The sequence below is a fragment of the Tympanuchus pallidicinctus genome, unplaced genomic scaffold (genome assembly GCF_026119805.1).
Source record: "Tympanuchus pallidicinctus isolate F22 unplaced genomic scaffold, pur_lepc_1.0 scaffold4, whole genome shotgun sequence".
Lineage (NCBI taxonomy): Eukaryota > Metazoa > Chordata > Aves > Galliformes > Phasianidae > Tympanuchus > Tympanuchus pallidicinctus.
Window position 1 is genome coordinate 21454816 of NW_026294758.1, and position 22183 is coordinate 21476998.

At 41.7% G+C, this 22183-nt stretch overlaps 1 protein-coding gene across 2 annotated transcripts; it reads right to left on the reverse strand.

Moving 5' to 3' along the window:
• Nucleotides 1-10368: 10368 nt before the first annotated feature.
• Nucleotides 10369-19147, reverse strand: CUNH5orf63 (chromosome unknown C5orf63 homolog). Of its 2 annotated transcripts, none has more exons than XM_052701095.1 (4): nt 19049-19147; nt 14643-14763; nt 11322-11378; nt 10369-10616 (listed from the first exon to the last, which is right to left on the reverse strand). In XM_052701095.1, exons 2-4 carry the CDS (start codon nt 14754-14756, stop codon nt 10437-10439), a joined length of 351 nt encoding a protein of 116 aa, XP_052557055.1. In that variant the 5' UTR covers nt 14757-14763; nt 19049-19147; the 3' UTR covers nt 10369-10436. The 2 variants fall into 2 exon arrangements, with proteins under 2 accessions (XP_052557055.1, XP_052557057.1); XM_052701097.1 differs by having other exon boundaries at nt 19019-19126.
• Nucleotides 19148-22183: the final 3036 nt, after the last annotated feature.

Consider the following 22183-nt stretch of genomic DNA (forward strand, 5'->3'; position numbering starts at 1 on the left):
AAACAAAATGAAGAGATTAAAAACTATTTTAATTAAAATATTGCATTAAATGCTATTGCTTTTTATCAGAGCTATTCATAGAGCTGCAGTTTAGAAATCTCCTTCCCCCTCCTCTTTTTTTTTTAATACTTGCTTTAATGTAAATTACCTTTCTGAACATTAGTCAAAATTAGACTGATCTAGCAAAGCCTACTCAAAATTTCAGCTTGTTGCTCTCTTTGACAAGCAGACGTTAAGAAAGCTGAGAAGGGGCCACTTCACTATGAATGAACAATAACATGGTTCACAAGCCATTACTATCAGCAAACAAATGCATTCCCCAAACCCCACTCCCTGAAAACTTTCAAACAGATGGGAGCAGCATGCACTATACCTATCTAAATGCGTTTCAAAAACCCTACAGCCACTTCAGCCATAAAGCAGCTGCTTTGGTGTATCACAAAGCTTTCAAAGCATACTGCTCACACACAGAAAAGTACGAGCCCAGTTCTGGATTTAGCAGAGAAGAATCACTGATATTACTTCAGAAGCGTTTCAGTTACGTGAGTATCACCATTATAGCATCTTTCTAATTGCAACTACTTCCTTTACTCATTCTCTATAAGCCCATGCCGCTTTCTACCCACACAGCCTGTGGAGTAAATCTGCCTTACCACCAAACTTCCCAAGGCCATCTTACCCGATGTGAAAGTGTAGGCGTGTAGTATGTTGAGTCTGAAGTCACTGTACATATCTACACTTTCAATGTCAAAGCTGCAGTCATCTTCAGAAAAACCACTTGCTTCCCATCAGTTTTCCTCTATCTGCCATTTTGGACAACACTCAGTAAGAAACCGCATTTTAATGCTGTTTACATAATAGGCTTAATGATGACTATACAAATTAAATGAAGTTCTTATTCTCTTTGGTTAGACTGTCTCTGATATTATAGCTGGACAGAAAGAAAGATCATAGAGTCATAGAATGGCTTGGGTTGGAAGGAACCTCAAGTATCATCAGGCTTCAACCCCCCTGCCGCATGCAGGGCCATGGACCTCCACATCTAGTACTAGACCAGGCTGCCCAGGGCCCCATCAAACACAGCCTTGAACACCTCCGGGGATAGGGCATCCACAGCCTCTCTGGACAAGATAAGGAAAAAGTCTTTCTTATACAGCAAGCAAAGAAAGTGTAGTTGAGAACAGCTCACTTTAACTCTTATTCTCAGTATCTGATTTGGAAGGGACTTACAAGGATCAATTCCTAGCTCCACAGGGAACCACCCAAACCCTGTGTCTGAGAGCAGTATCCAAATGATCCTTGAACTCTGGCAGCTTGAGGCCGTGTCCACAGCCCTGTGCAGCTTCTTCTATGTCCACCACTTTCTGGTGAAGAACATTTTCCTGATATCCAACCTTATGACTTTAATGAAGAAAAGGATGTTTCCTAAACTACTCTGAGAAGCATAGTATGAAACATGATCATTTTTGGCAATACACTCAAGAACACAGGGAGAAGTGAAAATGCTTTACTTGTCAAGATCCATAAAAATGCATAGCTATTTTCAGACACAAAAACTGGGTTCAATCTCCTTTTGTGGAACAAAAGGGGAAAAACCTAAATCTGTGTGTGTGGAAGAACAGTGTTCCCAGAAGAATAAATTCCATTTGTTCTAGCTGGTTAAAATGAATGGAGATATTATTAAAATTAATATAGACATCTTTTTACGCTGATTCCTTCCAATGCTCATGCCTGAATATAATTCTACTAAAAAAACAAGGAGAAGATAAAAAATGAACCTTAACCTGTATTCATGTATATTACCATCAGTGCCAGGTTAATGATAACATCCATGCATAGAAGTACCAAATGTAAAGATTTCTACGCTGTAGACTCTTCTGGTATCACTTTCTTCCAGTATGTCTTGTTTTCTTTCTTAGTCTCTACCTCCTACACCCTCCTCCTCCCAGTGTATTCTAAGACACTGTGATACAGTGTCAGGCATTTCACCAGTGGAATGAGTGCTGCTGTGGATGGTTGGCTGTGGTATAAAAAATTCAAACTGAGAGACAACCAGCAAGCTGCTCAAGAAAGCATGTTAATAATCAGTACTTACCAGAATGAAATAGGATAAATGACTTACTGCTAGATGGGAACCTGTTACAACATTTATATATCAAATAACATTTACACAGCTGTGGCTCTTCCCTTTCCCGTATGCCTTGCTGGCCCAGCCATGTGACAGCAGATCGGCAGGGCTTCATGTTCCCTGAACATGTATATGGGCTGTGTTGGTGCTGCTGGAGCCTGAACAGCCCCAGGTCCAGGGTCACCATGGGACACTGCCAACAGAGATGGTCCCAAAGGTGGGTATGGTTATGCTTACCCAAGATTTTATAGGCCAAGAGGAATCTCAGTCCACCCCACCCTCCTGGCCGGTCCACAACTACTGCATTTTTGGCATGTGGGACTCCAACTCAGCCATTAAACTGCTACCACCTTCAAAAACCTCCTAAAACATTCCATATTCCTGGGCAGAGCTGTGGGCTGTTACAGTTTGATAGCTCCCCACTGGCTCCAAGAACAGAGAGAGCAAAGAGATTGATGTCTGTCTACACCAAGGACGCACTGTTACCCAAAAGGCTCACTGACAGGCTTACTTGAACAAGTCCTTCAGCAGATTGTGGTTTTCACTAACGAATAAACACTGTTTCCATTCTTACTTAGCGAAAAGCCAGCTGCCTGGAGAGCCATTGAGGAGATCAAGTATACTGCCGTTGCTTTCAGCCTAACCCCAGCCCATGGCCTAAGCTTGCTTGACTTTTCAAACTGCCAAGCAACTTGCATACCTGAGCTATGAGGCTGCCATCTCTTGGCCTCACTTTCTGCATCTAACTGTAAGTGACAAGGTTCCTCATGCTTCAGCTGCCAGGTTTTCAACAGTCTTAACCATGTGGATAACATTATTAGTGATTGCTTTGCCCTGGGCAATGTAAATTTAAGAACAGATTTTCTATATATCAGCATGCTGCAATTCATTTCTAAATACAATCACTGCTGACAGAAGAAAACTAAAACAAATCCCACACAAGAATAAGTGGGCACAGCCAGCAATTAAAGCACTATGGTTGCAGGAGACAGAACTTTTTCAAAGTGACATCCAGCAGCTCAAGTCAATTCATGGCAACTGCAGTTGCTCCCATTTCCCCTGAAATCCTGGTACTGGTTCTTGCTCTTTCCCTTTCAGTGTAGCTCACCTACCAGGAGATAGATACCACTTTGGTGGTGAACCTCCCCATGCCACCTCATCACAGAGACAGCTGAACACCATCCTCAGCCCTAAGATGCAAATTAAGATTTGGGATGTCAGTCATTATTTCTTGACTGTCCCATCTGCTCCAAATTTCAGACAAACGCTGACTAATTGCTTGGTGACTGAAGAGTGGGTATGGAGAAGAATAACCTCATGGATGACTTCTGCGCTGTGGAATATTCAGCAAACACTCAATGGGTTCCTTCCACAGTGGGAGAGGCCTGATCCCAGAAATGACAGCAAGCACCTCTGGCTTCATTTCTTCAGACCAGCTCCTCTAACAAGGCTTCTTCTCATGTACAAGGAGCCAGTGCTTTTCATATAAACATTTCTGCAAGACACATTGGCAGGGGTCACTGGCCTCCGCCTTGGACACAGAAGGTTTTTTTCACCTTCATTGATCACCAGGCCAAAAAGATGGAGGGTCTCCTTCTGGCCAGCTGCATTCTCCAGACAAGATGATGTTTGAAGGCTCCCATCCTCAAGAGGAGAAGAGACAAGCAAAGAGCTTAGAGCTGAGTCTGGCACTTTCCCTGTTCAGATTACTACTGATCTTTAAGACTGGCTTCATCACAGCAAAACAAGCATTTTGTAGGTAAAAGATTAAGGATCAGCCCTATGGTGCTCTTGAGGTACAGTTATCTTCCACCAGTTTCTCCATCAGCTTCCATCCTGTGTACACTCACTCTACAGCCCAGGCAAATAGTCCTCATGTTCACAATAGGGATTGCCTATTTCCCACCTGCAGAAGCCCACCTCTGTTGTGTTGTAAAGACATTGGTCCATCCATGAAGCTTATCTGGATTATTTCTTTCCTGTTTCACAACTTACAAGTACAAACGTCTTGGGAATTGAGAAGTTGTTTGCATTATTCAGTAGTCTCAAGCATAAATTCTCTGTTTGCTATTTCCCCACTGTAATAAAAATTTGTTTCGTTTTTTTAATATGAAGCATGCTGCTGAGGAGACAGAATAGTAAATGAGGGAAAAAAACAGAGGACACTCGTGGAAGTTTATCAGCTTTTCTAAATCTTGCTGGCATAGCCAAGAAGCTATCACAGTGACTGCTGCTGTAGTGCATGATGTTGGTTATGTATGGGGCTCCACCATAGAATCATAGAATCACCAAGGTTGGAAAAGACCTCAGAGATTATCCAGTCCAACCATCCACCCATCAGTATTTCTCACTAAGCCATGTCCCTCACTGCAACATCTAAATGTTTCTTGAACACCTCCAGCAATGCCACTGTACCACTTCTGTGGGCAGCCCTTTACCACGTCTGACCATCTTCTTGGAGAAGTACTTCCTAATGTCCAATCTGGACTTCCCCTGGCACAGCTTGAGGGCATTCCCTCTACTATTACTGCTGGTTACATGGGAGAAGAGGCTGCCTCCCACCTCACCACAACCTCCCTTCAGGTAGTTGCAGAGAGTAATAAGGTCTCCCCTGAGCCTCCTCTTCTCCAGACTGAACAATAGTACTCCTTCAGCTGCCCCTTACAAGGTCGGTGCTGCAGACTCCGCACCAGTTTTGTTGCCCTTCTCTAAACATGCTCCAGGACCTTAGTGTTTTTCTTGTAGTGAGGGGCCCAAAACTGAACATGATACTGGAGCTGCAGCCTCACCAGAGCAAAGTACAGAGGGCTGGTCACTTCTCCACTCCTGCTGGCAATACCATTTCTGATACAAGCCGGGATGCCATTGGCCTTCTTGGCCACCTGGGCACACCGTTGGCTCATGTTCAGCTGAGCGTCAACCAGTACCCCCAGGTTCATTTTCTCTACACTGTCTTCTAGCCACTCTGCCCCAAGTCTGTGGTGTTGCTGGGGATTTTGGCCCAAGTGCAGGACCAAGCACTTGGTCTTGCTGAACTTCATTCCAATGGCCTCAGCCCACTAACTGAGCCTGTCCAGACTCCTCTGAAGGGCATTCCTCCCCTCAGGCCCTGAAGGCCCTACTAAGGCACATGGAAAGTAAAGATGAGGTGAGTGGTGGTAACTAACATGGCTTCACCAAGGGCATGTCATACCTGACACACCTGGTGACCTTTTATGATAAAGTTGCATCAGTGGATAAAGGAAGACCAACTGATGTCATCCACCTGGACTTGTGCAAATCAGCTGACACTGTCCCATATGACATCCGGGTTGTCAAATTGGAGAAAAATGGATTTGATGGATGGACCACTTGCTGGATAAGGAATTGTCTGGATGGTCGCAATCAGAGAGTTGTGGCCAATGTCTCAATGTTCAAATGGAAATCAGTGACAAGTGGTGTTCCTCAGGGATTGCGACTGATGTTAAATTTAACATCTTCGTAAGTGTCACAGAAGTGGGATCAAATGTACCCTTAGCAAGTTTGCAGATGACACCATGCTGAGTGGTGCAGTTTACATGCTAGAGGAAAGAGATGCTATCCAGAGGGACCTGGACATGCTTCAGAAGTGGGTCCTTGCCGATTTCAAGTTCAGCAAGGCCAACTACTAGGTTCTGCGCCTGGGTCAGGGCAATCTCAAGCACAGATACAAGTGAACGGCTTGAGAGCAGCCCTGAGGAGAAGGATTTGAGAGTGTCAGTTGATGAAAGATTCAACATGAGGCAGCAATGTGCATTTGCAGCCCAGAAGGCCAACTATATCCTGGGTTGCATCAAGTGAAGTGTTGTTCGACCCCTCTACTCCGCTCTCATGAGACCCCACCTGGAGTGCCTCCCACGTAAACAGGCTGAGGGAGCTGGGTTTGTTCAGCTTGGAGAAAAGAAGGCTGCAGGGTGACCTCATTGCAGCCTTTCAGTACCTAAAGGGAGCCTACAAACAGGAGGGGAGTCAACACTTCAAAAGGGCAGATAACAGCAGGACAAGGGAGGGGAGGGGAGATTTAGGTTGGATGTCAAGGGGAAATTCTTCACAGAGAGAGAGGTGAGGTGCTGGAACAGCTGCCCAGAGAGTTGTAGTTGCCCCATTCCTAGAAGTGTTCAAGGCCAGATTGGATGGGGCTCTGGGCAGCCTGGTCTAGTATTAAATGGGGAGGTTGATGGCCCTTTCTGTGGCAAGGGGGATTGAAGACTCATGATCCTTGAGGTCCAGAATGGTCCTTGGCCATTCTATGATTCTGCGATTCTGTGAGTGCAGTTCTGAGGCCCCTAACACAAGGACATTGAGCTGGTGGAGCAGGTCCAAAGGAGTGCCATGAAGATGGTCAGAGGGCTGGAGCACCCCCCTACGAGTACAGGCTGAGAGCTGGGACTCTACAGCCTGGAGAAGATTAGACTCCTAGGGGACTTTATAGCGACCTTCCAGTACTGGAAGGAGGTCTATGGGAAAGCAGGGGAGGGAGATTCTATAAGGGCAGGTAGCAGCAGGACAAGGTGAAATGGTTTTAAACTGGAAGTGTGTAGATTTAGACAGACACCAAGAAGATATTCCTTGTTGTGGTGAGACACATTGGAACAGGCTGCCCCATGAGTTGGTGGATATCCCCCTCCCTGGAAGCATTCAGGTCCAGGCTAGATGGGATTTCAAGCAACCTGATCTAGACAGAGATGTCCCTGCCTATAGCAGAGGGTGTTGAAACTAGATAATCTTAAAGGTCTCTTCCAACTCAAACTATTCTGTGATTCTATGAACTTCTGCCAGCTGTTTGTAGAATGCCTCTGTCTCTTTATCCTGGTTATGCAGTCTACAGCAGATCCCCATTAGGGTGCCCACCTTGTTGGCCCTGCCCTTGATCCTTAGCCATAGTCTCAATCTCATTACTCCCAGCCCCAAGCTCAACAACACCACAGTAGACTTTAACATAGAGAGTCACACCACCACCCCTTCTCAAATGAGGCCATCCCATTTGTGGGCTGTGTTGTCTCAAGACATCAACAAAAAGCTGGAGAAGTTGAACAGATAAGTGGGTAAGCTTGGTGGGAGTTTACAAACTATAGTTACTGGAGGAAGACTGGACATTGTGTATGCACTTTTCAACTGGCCAGAAATAGGATGTAAGAAAAAAAAAGTTTACATATGATTTGTTCCTTCCCTTCTTGTTTTTGGAAGATGAAAGCAACAGACCCAGCAACACCATGCCATTTAATCTCCCTGGACATCAAAGGAAATGGGAAACAGTTAATTATTTGAGGCAAAATTCTGGTCCACCAAGGATCTCCCAGTCAAGGAGAATGATGATGGTAAGAGAAGAAACTAACATTTGCAACCTTGACAGAACCTAAACGTGCAGTGAGAATCTTGCAGCACATGTGGTCCAAAATGAACTACCAGCCTCTTGCCCATCACCCTGTATAGTGGGGTTTCACCTGGAAATGACTGCAGGTCCACTACTTCTGTGAGATGTGCAAGCCCGCACTCCACATTAATGATCTGTTTTCATCTTTGTGTCCAACAGAGCTTCTGCTACCTTGAAACAGAAGAACAACAGCATGTTTTCCTACACTGCTGAAAGACTCTGGCGTTATATCCCATGTTTGGCTTTGAAAGGATGGGGTGGTGGTTGAGGTTGGGTGGCTGGAACTGATATTTCCATACCAAACAGAGTCAAGGCCTGCTGCTGGCAGAGGTATATGACAACCTCTCCTTGACAAGAAAAATAGGATTAGGTGTGCATAAGACAGGGCTGCATTTGATTCTGAACTGGAAGAAAACTGGAAGAGGCAGTCACCCCTGTCTATATTATACACCACTAGAACCCACAGCAAAAATAGAAAACCTCCATCCAACTGATAAAGGCTAAGCCACAGTCAAAAGCTATTATAAAATTCATGTTACCATCCATGTCACAAAGTAAAGAGGAAGAAAATCTGCCTAGACTACAGAAGAGAACCTCCACAGCCTGGATGAATAAGGACAATGAGGTAACCTGCTTTTGGCTTCCTTTTTTTTCCCCACAAAAACAGAGCTTATTAAAACTAAAGGAAAATTTCTCTCTGATGGCTATTCCAGCCTCTGTCAGTTATGTGTTTTGGGAAATGGGGCAAGACCTCTGTCCTGTGTATCTTTGAGATAATAATGGTGTATTTTAGAAAATCGTTTGATGTATATTTGAAAAGCACTGTGTGTCAGTTATCTCATTACAAGATTCTCAGCATGGAAAAATCCAGGCCATCTGAAACTATCCCAAATTACAAAGAAAGATCTTGGCATTTGGTTGCTGACACAAGAAATAATTCAGACGTATTATTTAATGGTACCCTGTGGCAAACTTACAGCATTATAAACTGCAGAAAGTGTGGAAGATTTTGTCTCTAGGGACCTGTGCTCGTTTTAATGGTGAAAAGCACTGTGGATAGGGCGACACTATGCTGCAGCACACAATGCAAGAAGCATTTTGTTGTAACAGGTTCCACATTTTTTTTTTCCTCCTGTTAGTGAAAACATTACATTTAATATTTTGTTTGGTTACTTGGGTTCAGTCACTTTTTCCTAAGAAATTCCATCTTTTTTTTTTTTTAAATTATTATTTTAAACAATCTCCATAACTTACAGTTCTCTCTTCTAGCAATTCTCAGATATTTTCAGATCCCTTGCAGAGTGCACTCAAGTTGCTGAACTGGAAAAAAGTTTTTTCTCACCCTTTGTTGCCCAGAAAACTTTCCTCTAGCAGAATCCACCAGAATTGGGTAGTTGATAGAAGATGACACCACAGGACAGGCTGATAGTGGGACTACCATTTTCACAGTAGTGGATTAGTTGTTTTATTATTCAACCATACTCTAAGAGCTGAAGCTGTAATGCATCTCAGTGAATTTCAGCTTGCTGTTCTTAGTGAGTTCTGTGTCTGGATTCTTCCCTCTCTGAAGACTGTATCTGCTAAGCATCCTTGCTTACATTTTTAATAGAGAACATGTGATAGAAAAGAACAGAAATGCAGCACATATGTATGAGTTTATGTTTAGAAGGTTCTATCAAAGAGACCTTAAGTTGACTTTTTTTCAGTGTTTATTACAGACCATTCACCTTAAACAGCTGAGCTTTTGCTTTTCTTATGCTTCTGAAAAATATATTTAACATAGGCATTCTCTGATTACCATACATATTTTCATTACCAGTGACACACTAAAAGAACTGCAGAGCCGTTCACAAAAGGCTGCTGTTGCCAAATGATAAATGGATTTACAGCTGTCTTGTAGAGTGAACAGAAATGTGACTCCTCTCTGTCAGGAAGTATAAAGAATGGATTGAATTACCACAGAACCCTAGCTCATAGGCTCAAGCAGCGTTCCCATAATACAATAAGAGGAAGAAGTTTTCTGCTCACTTGGTTTGTAATGTTGGAGAAATTTGCCATAAGTATCTCTAAGGAGACCAAAAGTGTACTAATTTATGATTTTTTCTTTTTTCTTTTTTTTTTTTTAAAGAACGTAACTGGAAACTAATGGAGAAATCCTTTTATTTTAAGCCAGAAAATTTTAAAATAAGCTCTTTGGGCTTCTTGTGTACCTCTTTATAGTCTGAAATTAATGACACTAGTAGAAATTAATTTGGAGCTAATAAATGTTGCTTTCATTGCAGATCCTGTTTGTTTGGCTCTATTGTACTTCATTCTCTCTCAGTTGTGATGGGGAGTAACTCTAGTACTGAGGAGCTCAAAGCTTGCAATAGAAGACAGAACGTATTTAAGTGCAACATGTTCACCCCATGAGAAAAAAAAACACTCAACTGTTAATGTATGAATAATAGCTTCATCAAATTGTGCTGATTATTCTATAGGTACAATTCTCCTTCATTGAGAATATGCCACCTTTAATCAAGTGTGCTTTTCATTTACAGCACATTTACAGCCTTCTTCTCCGCTTCAAAATGAGCACTTGGGACAGACTTCTATACTTCTTCATGTCTCTTACAGACCTGCAGCTTACACATACTAACAATCTCAAAGCATGTTTCATTTTCTCTGCTGCTATGGAGCAACATTTATTCTATCAATGAAAAGCCACAGTCTAAGAATACAGCAGATGCTCTCTACAGTTGCTACTGAGGCAGCTGGACTGAATGACTAATACAAAACAGAATATGAGTCACCCATTTTTTTTAAGAACATAGGTACAGTAAGTTCTAAGAAAAGGCCAGATAATGAGTACTATTTCTTCATACCATTTATTTTGCACAGTTGTTTCAGAACCCAATTGGAACAACCATATTTTCTTCAATGGTTTCCATCATTATGCATCTCCAGCTTCGTAAGCTGGTCCTCAAACTTTTGAATGTCTACTTGATGCTTCATTAAGAACTTCCCATTCAAATGAAAAACAGGTATGTCATATTTGTATTTATTATACCATGACGAGTTCTCCGGAAGGGTAATATCCACCTCCTGCAAAATAAACTGTGACAGAAAAGAAATATGTCATTACATACTACAGTGGAAAAGTGGCTTATCTTTGCATCAAGATTCTTTTTCAGAAATGAAAGAAGGTTCACTTTATGCTTCTGGATTTATTCTTCTATATTTCAAAAAATTGTCCATTTTATGGCAACAAAATGTATGCAGCCACAGTCCTTAGCTATGCACCTGCAAAGGACTCACTCCAGTTCAGTACTTTTGATCCCCTGTACAGAACCCGTTTCCTTTGAATATTAGCTACAACAAAGTGTCAAGCAGTACAGTGCAATACCTTTCAAACGCTACTATTAACAACTTCTTCCCAGGGCAAAGAAAAAACTGTCCTTAAATACAGTTGAAACATTTGAAGTCCTATTTACCAAAATATTTCCCAAATGTTATCATCACCTGCCCCATAAAAATTGTATACTCCTGTCAGACAGGAAACAGTATTTACAAGTGCAGTGGTTTTAAAAACTTTTGCAATTAAGTGTATGATGGTTTGGTTTGCCAATACTTACTAGAGCTGCTTAGTCTCAAAATGTTTTCTGGATAATGAATTTTATGGAAATCAGTGCTGAAATTGTCTTGAAGAGGTCACCCATGAAAGCATATTGGATGCAAATAAATCCAAGCAATTTTCTTCCTCAAAGAAAGAACCCTCATTTTTTCTCTATTTGAAATGTATACAGTATTGCAATACGTTACCCTTCTCTTATATGGCTCAAGCACTTCTTTTGCTTCATCACAAAGAGGGCAAGGTTTCTAAAGGGGAAAAATGGAGACCATCATAAAGCACAAAGTAAAACACATAAATTAGCTGCACTGTAAAGAACAAAACAGGCAGATGTGATCATTACTGCAAACATCATTTCCCTCCGTCATTTCTCTCACGTCTTAAGGCTTTCTAAATTTTTATCCTTGCAGCATGGACAAAAAGAAATTACTCTTGCTTCACCCACAAAAAGCATACATTCGCTGTTATTTTTCTTACAAATTAACATTTTTCAACTGCTATTCCAAAGGTTTAGAAGGTCACTACGGTTTATAAGGCCATAAACACATCCCTTCTTCCGGCTAGCAGCTGCAGGTAAAACTGCTTCCATCTCCAGTTGGAAACAACTGCCCATAATGCTCTAGTCAGAAGTGGAGCAAGTGAGGGACTCACATGAGTAACTTCTGTTCCACTACAGATCAAGTCACCAGTGTCAGTTCAAATAGCAAGACATAGGCTGACAACGTCTGATAGAAATTAAACATGATACCTCCCAACCTGCACAGCTAGGAGGGCAAAAAACCTCCAGCAGAGTGAACTGGCAAACAGCTCTGACCTGCAACGGGGTTCAAGAAAACCTCTCCTTTCTGAAAATTCCCTAGACTTCCTGTGTAGCTATCAGCTGACTTCTGCTGATAATGTATCATGACTGTCAGAACACCGCTCATGTGAAACAGTGACTCACATGAAGGCACGCTGCTTCAGTATCTGTAGTAGCAGAATTTGGCCTATAACTCACACAGCAAAACAAACAGACGTTCTTCTGTCACGAAACATCACTTACAGCTGGAAAAGACCTACTCCTTCCCACTTAAAAATCTTTCTATGGCTTCTTTAAATACAGAGCTATTTCTTACTTCCCATATGTTAACTCATCTGGATTAAATACTCTACTTTCGATTCAGATCCATCTAAACTGTTTTTCATGCAGGGACATATCCTTATACTCTGAAAACTTACGCAAGATGCTAAACATCAACAGTTCTGGGTTTTTGCTTGCGGCTTTTGGATAGATCAATATATTAGAGACCTAAAAGTGCATTATCAGTGACCAAAAGAAATGCTCCAGAATCCTGCACATCAGTTCTTCACATCACTCCTTCACACTCAGTTCGAAGAGCCAGCCTCTTTGTAGTGTTATTAGGATGTTCTTAATTTTCCTACGTTTGTGGTAAACTTTCTAACAGTCACACAAAAGCATTTAAAAAACTAAGTTGATTTTCAACAAAGAATATATTTTGCTTTCCTGCATGAAAGGCAAGTGTTTGTACTGCATAGTACTAATATGATTGGCACTGGTTTGGAATCAGACAATGAACTGACTCCACTAACAGTTGAATCAGTTTAAATGGTCTACTTACATTATCATACATTTTTCAGTACTTAGCACAATAGTAGGTCTCTGCTGTGAATTTATCCTATTCTGTAATAGGATATATAATATATATTCTGTGATAGGATAAATAGGGCTGCCTGGTTGAGGCTGTCTTACACAATCCCCCATCTGAAAGGTACCTTACTGCAGAAAGTGGGATTCCTACTGCTGACACAGTTAAAATCCCTTCTCAAAGGGACCTGTGCTGTATTATTAGCTGGATCTGTTTGACAGTACACATGCTGGGAGGGAAAGTTTTATTTCTATAGACAACGCTCATTTGTGTGGCATACTCTGCCTGCAGTTTGATACTTATTTTACACTGAAGCTGAAGGAAGCATGCCTATGTTCCTGCCACCACTTCTTTTGTACTAACATAAGCACTCATACAGCTGCATGGTAAAACTAGACATGAAAATTGATTTGACTTACAGTAACACTATTAAAAAAAAAATTTTTTTTTTTTTTTAAACCTGGAGCAGTTGTTGTGTGAATGCCTGTGTTGGCATAAACAAAGCCTCTTAGGGGAAAGACCATTTGGCAATGCTACCATCTACTAGTTTAATGTGGTCACAGAAGCCATAGCTCTCTCCTGCCTTTTCTTCCTCTTTTCTTTTCATTCTTAAAAATTGGAAGGAGGGAGAAATGCAATAATAATAAGTATAAACTAGAAGCAGTCATTAGTTTAAAGCAGTCTGCCTTCTTCTTTGCAACTGACAGTGATACAGGACATGAAAAACATTTTACGTTAAAAACACATTCAGCCAGACAAGGCAGTTTAGAGAGCTACCTGACCTCTGCACCCAGAAAATTTTATTTCATACAGTATTACTGGTTTAAGATTTTGTGACACAATATCATACAAAGGAGCTTCTTCCCAATTATTAATCCAAAGCCAAGCTCATTATTCCCTACCTTATCACATTTGCTTTGTGAATGAATTCATGCTGAATCAGGCAAGGAGAGAAGAAAGCTGTACAGTACTGTCCTTAAAGAATGCATTCCACTAACTAGGAAACAACTGATGAGGACTTTTAATAAAATCTATTCCTCTGTTACACAGTTTAAACACTCTTTTACAGCTAGGAAGGGAATGAACAAAGATTGTTCAGGAAGAGGAAATCATATGAATTTCACCCAAAACCAACAAGTACTGCCATACTGATATCAACATTCTCAGTGCTTTGCATTTAACACTATTCTACCAAAAGCCTCAGAAATTATGTAATGACTAACCATAGTTAACTGCAGCGTGCCATTCTGTCTGAAAGTGAAAAAGACCTCTGCAGATATAGCAGATTCTTAGTAACAATTTGTGGAAGGCAGTAGCTCACAGATGACCATTCTTGCTCATCATACCTGTTTCCTACATGTGGCTAAGAATCCTAACAGCCTACACCCCAAACAAAAGTTTATTTCATTTTATTCCTGTTAGCTTTACAGAGCCCATAAAGCAAAAGAAAGGGTGATAGCAGACTTTTCTTTTTCCTCGTATACTATCAGTACTACTCTGATATATTTTCAGTCTCAAATATAGCAGTGAAATTAAATGAGTGCTTCGAAGAGCCTATTTTGACTGTTTATGTCTGTCTTGAACAGATTAGGTACGAAAACTCATCTTTGATGTCCATTTCCAGGATGAAACACTAGCAGTTAGAGAACAATTTTCTACTAGAAAATGGACCACAGTGTCACTGAGATTGAATAGTCCTGAAATCTCCATTTGTTGCTTTTAACTACTTGCTTGTGAGAGAAAAGTGCTGTAAAGCCAAGAGTAAAAAAACATCCTAAAAGCAAATGACCAAAACTACACAAAAGGTCAAGTCGTTTCATCTAGGATTTGTGTATATTGATGCTTTATTCTGAAAACTACTTTTACCTTGGTGAACAGAGTCAATACTGGCTTATTCGTGCGAGCTGAACAGAGTTGTCTTCCTGGTAGACTGGATGTACTTGCTAGTTGCACTGTTCTGCTTAGAAAACAAAATATCATTGTCCTCCTAAGGCAAAAATAAAACATATGCTTTAATTGTTTTCTGGTATAAGTAACAAAGTTCAATTTAAAGCTTAATGTGGTTCTTCAGTAACAGCTCTAAAATATACAATCAAACCATTTTCCTAGCACTTCTATGTTCACAGATCAACTGCTTTTTAATCAGAAAAACTCTGTGACAGACCAGAAGCAGTTTGAAGTAGCTCAAGAATTGCAGCTCCATTAACAAATATATATTTCCTTGCTGAAATGCCTCTTTTAAATTCTGTATTACTAACACTGACATAAATGTATAACAGTTTCAACTTGGCATACACTAGTAAGAATTATGTGATATTAACCAAAGGCAAAGTGCTATGCTTTGAACCTCAGTAATCTTGCCGCAGTGCTTGACATATTCTACTTAAAATTATTCCATCAAAAGACTAATCTGTACCTAATCAGAATATTAAAATAATGCTTCCTGCAGCAAATAAAATGCTGCAGCTAAGACAATTTAACTTTGTAAAAAGTTAATAAAAGTATAATGAAAGCATGCATATCACCCTGAGTCCTTCCTGCAACAGCAAATTAATTTTTGAATGATGCTGGTATGTTTTTGCTTTCTTTGGGGAAGCTTAAGAAAACTCATAGAAAGTGTTGCTGTTGAAGGGTGGCAAATTGAAGTCATCAAACTACAGGAAAACTAATAACAACAGTGCTTCCTCCCCAGCTTAATCTTAAGGGAATCTCTGAATGACATTCTGGGACTTGGAGGTAAAGAAGAGAAACAAAAGGGAGTCTGCACAGAGAACACCAGCACAGGCAATATTTACTATGAGATTATGCACTGTAGCTATCAAGTCAGTTTACACAAAGTCAAACTGTTCATTTTCCACTCAAGCAGAACTTGCCTATAGTTCTACTGACTGCAGAGGACCACAAACATACCATGAAATAGCACAAGCTTAAACTCAAGTATAAACCAATGGGATAACAGAGAAGAAAAGCAGGACTAAGTTGCAACTGATACTCTTGTTTTAGGATGTGCAGTAAAGAAGAGCCCACTGTATGCGCTGGACTTCCAAGTATTAATATTACATTGCTCTGGTTTATTTTTGGCACAGTGAAGTGTACTACGCCAGCTTGCTCACATGCAAGATAAAAAAGTCAAAAAACAAATAGTTTGCATTCTGGTAAGTTTACTTTTGTTGTCAGCCTAGTAAGGCAAACTTCATTCCTTCAAAACAAGGACAATTGTCCCCATACTATTTTGTGAACAGTAGAATGATTAAAGCCTAGATATACACAGATTTATTCCCCCACTTACACATATGTTGTGTGTAGAATGACTCTGGTTCTCTCCTTTATCCCTACTTTTAGACCCCTCCATCCCAAACTGAGCTTGGACGACACTGACAAAACACCAATTAAACACAAGTGGATATGCAGCTATCAACATAGAGCTTCAGGATCTCACAAGAATAAAGACAAAAGTCCAGCATCTTACTCCCCCATCAATTTCAAATAATCATAAGCAATGCTGTATTTACAGTTCAGGAGCAAATCTTCATTAACCAGTACTATTACTAAAAGAAGAGCCTTGCAGGAGAACACAGACTTTGGCTGGATGTTTTCATAAACAATCTAAGGACTGTATAATCTTGGTTGCCAAATTATTCACCCTCGGAAAATGACACTAAGGCCATGCTGTAATGCCAGCTGCAGAATGACTCAAAGAACTAATTGGATTTATGAAATGAAACCAGTCACAGCCCAGGCTCCAGACGTGCTCTGCTCCTCCAGCACAAAGCAGCCTGAGACACCTTGCCCACAGGGAGGGTGAGATAGTGTCGGACAGTGTCATGTTTCCACAGTACAAAAGATGCAGTTTGACTTCCTATGTTTCAGAAACCTACAGTTGCTGAACAGCATCTGTATGTGGGCAGTGGCCAGAACAGCTGCATTCAAGATGCAATAAAGCAAGGCGCTAGCTAGGAGCAACTGAGCTTTACCGAAGTGTAACCATGGTTCTGCTCTGGCAGAAATATGCACATAAATCAGGGAGGGGTTAATAATCTTCCTTCACGGAAAAAGATTAAGGTTTTGGATAAAACACCAGAGCTGTGGTGGTGCAGGAACCCAGGAGGTTTCTGCTGTTGTGTAGGGTTCAGCATAGCTGCTACTGATCAGAAGATAGTGAAAGGGAATATCTAACTGCTCACCAGGAAAATCTACTGTAGCTGCACAATTCACCTAAGCAGCATTCAGAGGACCATGTGCTCAGCACATGCACACCAACACCACAGCAACATGGGAGGAGCATGCTCCCGGTGCCAGCCCTCACTGAGCTGAGCACAGCTCCTGAGAGGCAGAGACCAGCTTCACAGGTCACTTCCAGCCAGTTTCACCGCTGACAAAAAGCCAGGGAAGTGCCACACAGTGTTCACATCCTGTTCATATCTGTGTTGTACTTGTCTTCTGTCATGAAAAAATTAAACTGCTAAAGCAAATATAAAATCATTCAACATGATTACTCCACGCTTTTCACTCCCCTGCCTCCAAGCTATTATAAAGACCTGTTTGAGAGAGAGAATCAACCCAAAAATGTAAAAAGAAAGGATGCTTGCAAACTTCAAAACCCTGCCTTTCTTATACTACAGTAGTACACAATAATTTAACTCATGATACTTCTGAGTTCAAACTTGGCCCATGCATGGTGTATTTTGCAAAGCCAAATTGAATTAATTTCCTATCCATATTTTGGGATGCTGGAAAAATAAGATGTGAGACTAGAACTAGCCATTATTTGGACAAGACAATTAGCTGTAAAAACTTTAGCTTAGCATCAGTCATTGAAAGAGAAGTATGGCTGACTTTCTCCCTAACTCTGTACTTCAATGACACTATATATTCTGAGTCTCACTCCAAATCACTGACAGATTCTTGCATTGTGTTCCTGGTTGTTTTATACACAAAATTACCTATGTATCTGGATAAGATTATGCACTGCATACTGTTTTCTTTCTATGAATGTGTATGTAGACCTGAAAATGAAATTGCTATGACCAGACAGGCATTTGTCTGTATACACTGCACAGTGATGCACTACTTCATTCTGGAACCTTAGCATGTGTTTGATCAGTCATGACTGCTTGGACCAATCAAACCTTTTTCTGTATGGTAATATATCAGCACCAAGAAAACTACTAAATTTGCCTAAAATGGATCCCAGTCCTAAATACCTCCTAGCTGTTTTTCTTAAAGAAACTCTGTTAATTTCTGTTCTGCTGACTTGACTCCCCATTAATTCCTCACTCTAGTGTGACAAAGAAATAGGAAAGAGAAACAGATGTCAGGTGAAATCCCCAGTGACCGGAAAAAAAGGAAACACCACTCCCATTTTTGAGAAAAGGTGAAATGAAGATCTGGGAAACAGCAGCTTGGATTTTTTCTTTGGGATGATGACAGAACAGATCCTCCTGGGAGATATATTAAGGCAGATGGAAGATGGGGATCTCAGACAACCACTACGACTTCACAAAGGGAGACAACGTCCCATCAATCTGGTGGCCTTCTACAATGGAATGATGGCTTCAGCAGAAATTTAGATTAGATCTTAGGAGGAAAGTCTTTCCTCAGAGGGCAGTGAGGCCCTGGCACAGCTGCCCAGAAAAGCTGTGGTGCCCCATCCCTGGAGGCACTGAAGGCCTGGCTGGATGGGGCCCTGGGCAGCTGAGCTGGGATGGGCAGCCCTGCCCACGGCACGGCCTGGGGCTGGGTGGGCACTGAGGTCCCCTCCAACCCAAACCATTCTGTGATGCAGATGCAGACTGAAGGCCCAAGTCAGCGGAGGCTTACCATATTTTTTCTATGCCTCCTGATTCAAATGCTGGTATGGTAAGCCAGGAAAAGAGAACTACTGGCAGTGGGTTTCGGTTTGCTAATGATCAGGATGACGCGGCACGACAAAACACGGTGACACCGCAAGGCAGCAAGGACCGCACGAGCTGGGCCAGGCGGCCCCGTACCGACCGCCTCCATTTGCAAACCTTTCCCGGGCGCAACACGTTTTCCCACTACCGCCCGCCACCAGGAAGCCCCGCTCCTCCCGAGCCTTCCCAAATGTGTCTACAGACTGAAAGAGAAAGGCGTCCAGCGAGCTAACTACCGCGGCCTGCCCCGCTCACAGCCTGCGCTGCGGGCAACACAGCAGCCGCACGCAGGGCTGCCCCGCAACACCAAGCCTCCCGCCGCCCTCCCTCAGCCCCCGTCGCGCTCACCCCGTGCGGGCCGGGGCTGCGGACTCCCACCTTGCAGAAGCCGGGGGACGGCCCAGCTCCGCGCTGCGCCCGAGGAGGACGCGCGGCCTCGGCCTGTGCGGCGCCCCTCCGCCGCCCTCTGCTGGCGGCCCCGCGGGAAGGTACGTTTCCTCTGAAGGTGAACTCGGTCTGAGCGAGTAAAGGGCACTGGGTCTAGCCTCCCTTTTTCCCAGTGGTACATTGAATGTTAGGGAAAACGTCCCGTTCCCTGTGACTCAAACAGAAGCCATGTAGATAAAAAGGAATGTTAAAAATGTGATATGTTGCTTTTTTTTTTTTTTTTTTAAATCTTTGAATATTGAATGTAGGCATTGACTATACTCATAACTGAGTGGAAAACGAGGAAAAAGAGTCAAACACAGAGATTCTTCCTAAAAACAGTACTCCTCACTATTAACATGTAGCACTTGAAGCACTCTATTAACTTGAAGCACTACATGGTATGTTTGCTAGCCACACTGGTGGAATGTATGAAGCTGGAGTGTTTTGGAATATATGAATAAATCCAAATGAGATTGGAAATGAGCTCAAAATAACACAGAGAGTTGCAGTAAGAGTAGAAAAGTTGCTGATCTAAGGAAGATATCAATCTTACAGTCCCACAAGGAAGGATCTTTCTCTGCTGAGATTAATTGGTGCATTCTCGTCTGAAATTATGAGCCATTTTGATTTTGTCCTTTCCATTTTTTCCGGATTTTTTTCCAAGTAATTTTCCAGATTATATGGCTTAAAGAGAGGGCTTCGGGATCTTTTGAAATTCATCTGTGTACAGAAATTTGCAGTTTTAGTTCTCAAGTGTGTTGATTTTCCTTTCTCCAGAAAAGTGTTATAAATAATAAGCAGCAAGTGTTTGCTGCTGGGAAACAAGGACTGTGGGCTCATGTTCTTTCTGTTGCTGTATTTCTTTCCGTGCCTTGCTTGTGCTTTTGTAGTTATTCCAGGGAGTGGGAGACAAATTTTCTGCAGGTACAATCTGAAGTTTCCCCTGCATGCCTGTGCACTGTGAGGCATATCACTCTGCAGCGGGAAGGCTGCCAGGAGAGTTGCCTTACCCGGCCACCATGACATACCTAATTAATGAGCAGAGTAAACAAATGTGCCTGCTGAGGATTAATCAGCTCCCAGTGACTCGTTTTCAGACACTATCTTAATCCCTTCAGTTGAACAGGAGTATAATGCTGGCAGCTGTTCATTTTTGTGCCGGGATCAGAAAACCCAGTGTCAGCTTTGGGTGTTCTGCTTTGCTATAAGACAGGCTTTTCGAGTTTGCCACAAAGCTCTCCCTTGGCTCTTCCCAAGTAGTCCTGCCTTTGTCTGCGCCCAGCTCATGTCTCATGGAGCAGAACTGTGCCTTCAGTGCTTATTTAGGAAACCTTAAGTCATGGATGGAGTGGAAAGGGCTGGACTTTTTAATACTGGGAAGGGATGGAAGGAAGACTCTTTGCGTAGAGGATACTTTCGGCAGAACCTAGTGGAAAAGCAGGGGTAAATAAAGAGGAAAATGTGTTCCTGGTTTCACAGGTATCAGACTGATTTTATCCTTCTCACTCCAAAAAGGAGGTAGCCTACTTCGGGGTCTGTGTACAGGATTTAAGAACCTGAAGGAGGTGGAATCACAGTCCCCTGACTGATTAGTTTATTCAAACAGAATTGCTGCTGAAGCGAATTAGTTCTCCAGTGAGGTCCTTTCATTACCTATGGAGCTTGTCATATTTCCCAAATCAGTTATTACATCACTAACTGACCTTGCTGAGGTGAATGTTTGGAACAGCATTCATTTGATTCTATGCGCTGTTTTCAAGACAAAAATGTTTTTCAACAGCTTTCAGTCTTGCACTGCTTCTTGTATTCATTTCTTCTGTGTTTAGGCATATCTGGCGAGGGCTGGTTTCAAACTTAATCTGGGCTATTCTTATTCTGGGATAAAGGTATGAAAAAAGAAAAAAGGTCAATTCCCTATACTACATCTTGTGTAAAGAGATACTAAGATTAGGGTGCTGTGATTGACCGGTTTTGCTTTGGCAGATTTCTGCTACATTCTTGTGGGTAGCTCAGTACAAAGTGACTTTTGATTTTAATATGTTGGTTATGTGATAAATCCTCCTTTATGTTTGTAGCTATTTGAGCAGCAAAATATTACAGATGAGGAAGGATTTAACACCACAGAATGTGAGTCACTACTGCTCTGCTTAGGAATATGATGAGTTGCTGTGCAGCTTACTATGAAGTATGTTCTGAGACCTTGAAGTAGTGGAACCTCATCCTGTTTTTCATTCTAGAGCATAAAATGTCTTTAGACCTTAAGGGCAGCTGTGACTCAGTGGTTAAATATGCTGCGCCAGTGTCCTGCTGTGGTGGACAAAGCTCTTCTGACTTATGTATTTGTTTGATCATTTACTAAATCTCTTTAAAAAATGTCTGGAATTATTTTCATGATTTCTGTCTAAAAAGAACTCATACTGTAATGGATTGCTATACCTATGGCCTTCAATTAGGTATGTGTCCAGATTTCTATATTTATTTCTCAAGTATTTTGATTTTATCTTTGCTACTCCATACGTTTGACAATATGCTTTTCATTACCTTTGCATGTTTTGTCTGTATTTGCATCATTCCTCTCATCAAACAAGGTAGTTAACAAGTGTAGTGTTTGTGGAGGGGATTTAGGAATTACTTTGACTTCAAAGTTTATCTTATATATAAATCTTGGGCCATTTTTGCTTTGCAAGTAGTGTACAATGAGCACTCAATTATCAAACCTGAAAATCGTCAAAGATTAAAAGTAAAAACAATAGCAGCTAAAACATAGTTTTTTTTATATGGAAAACTCCACCCATAAACATTTTTAAGGCTGAGGCACACTCTGTTGAAACTTATGCCATTGTGGAAAAGAAAGAATATAATTTTTCCTTCTCTGTGATCTCCTACACTCTCACTACAAGGTTTCTAGTACTTTAGATGCCGTTGTCCAAGTTTTCCCAAAGCTTTCTCCTGAAAATGGCAACTCTTGTGCTTGCATGGCACTCTGGGACTGTGTCAGCCCTGCTTGCCACAGCATAGGCAAGGCACTGACACCTGCTAGCACTGTACTCCTGTTCTTATACGTCATGAGAACGTATGTTCTCT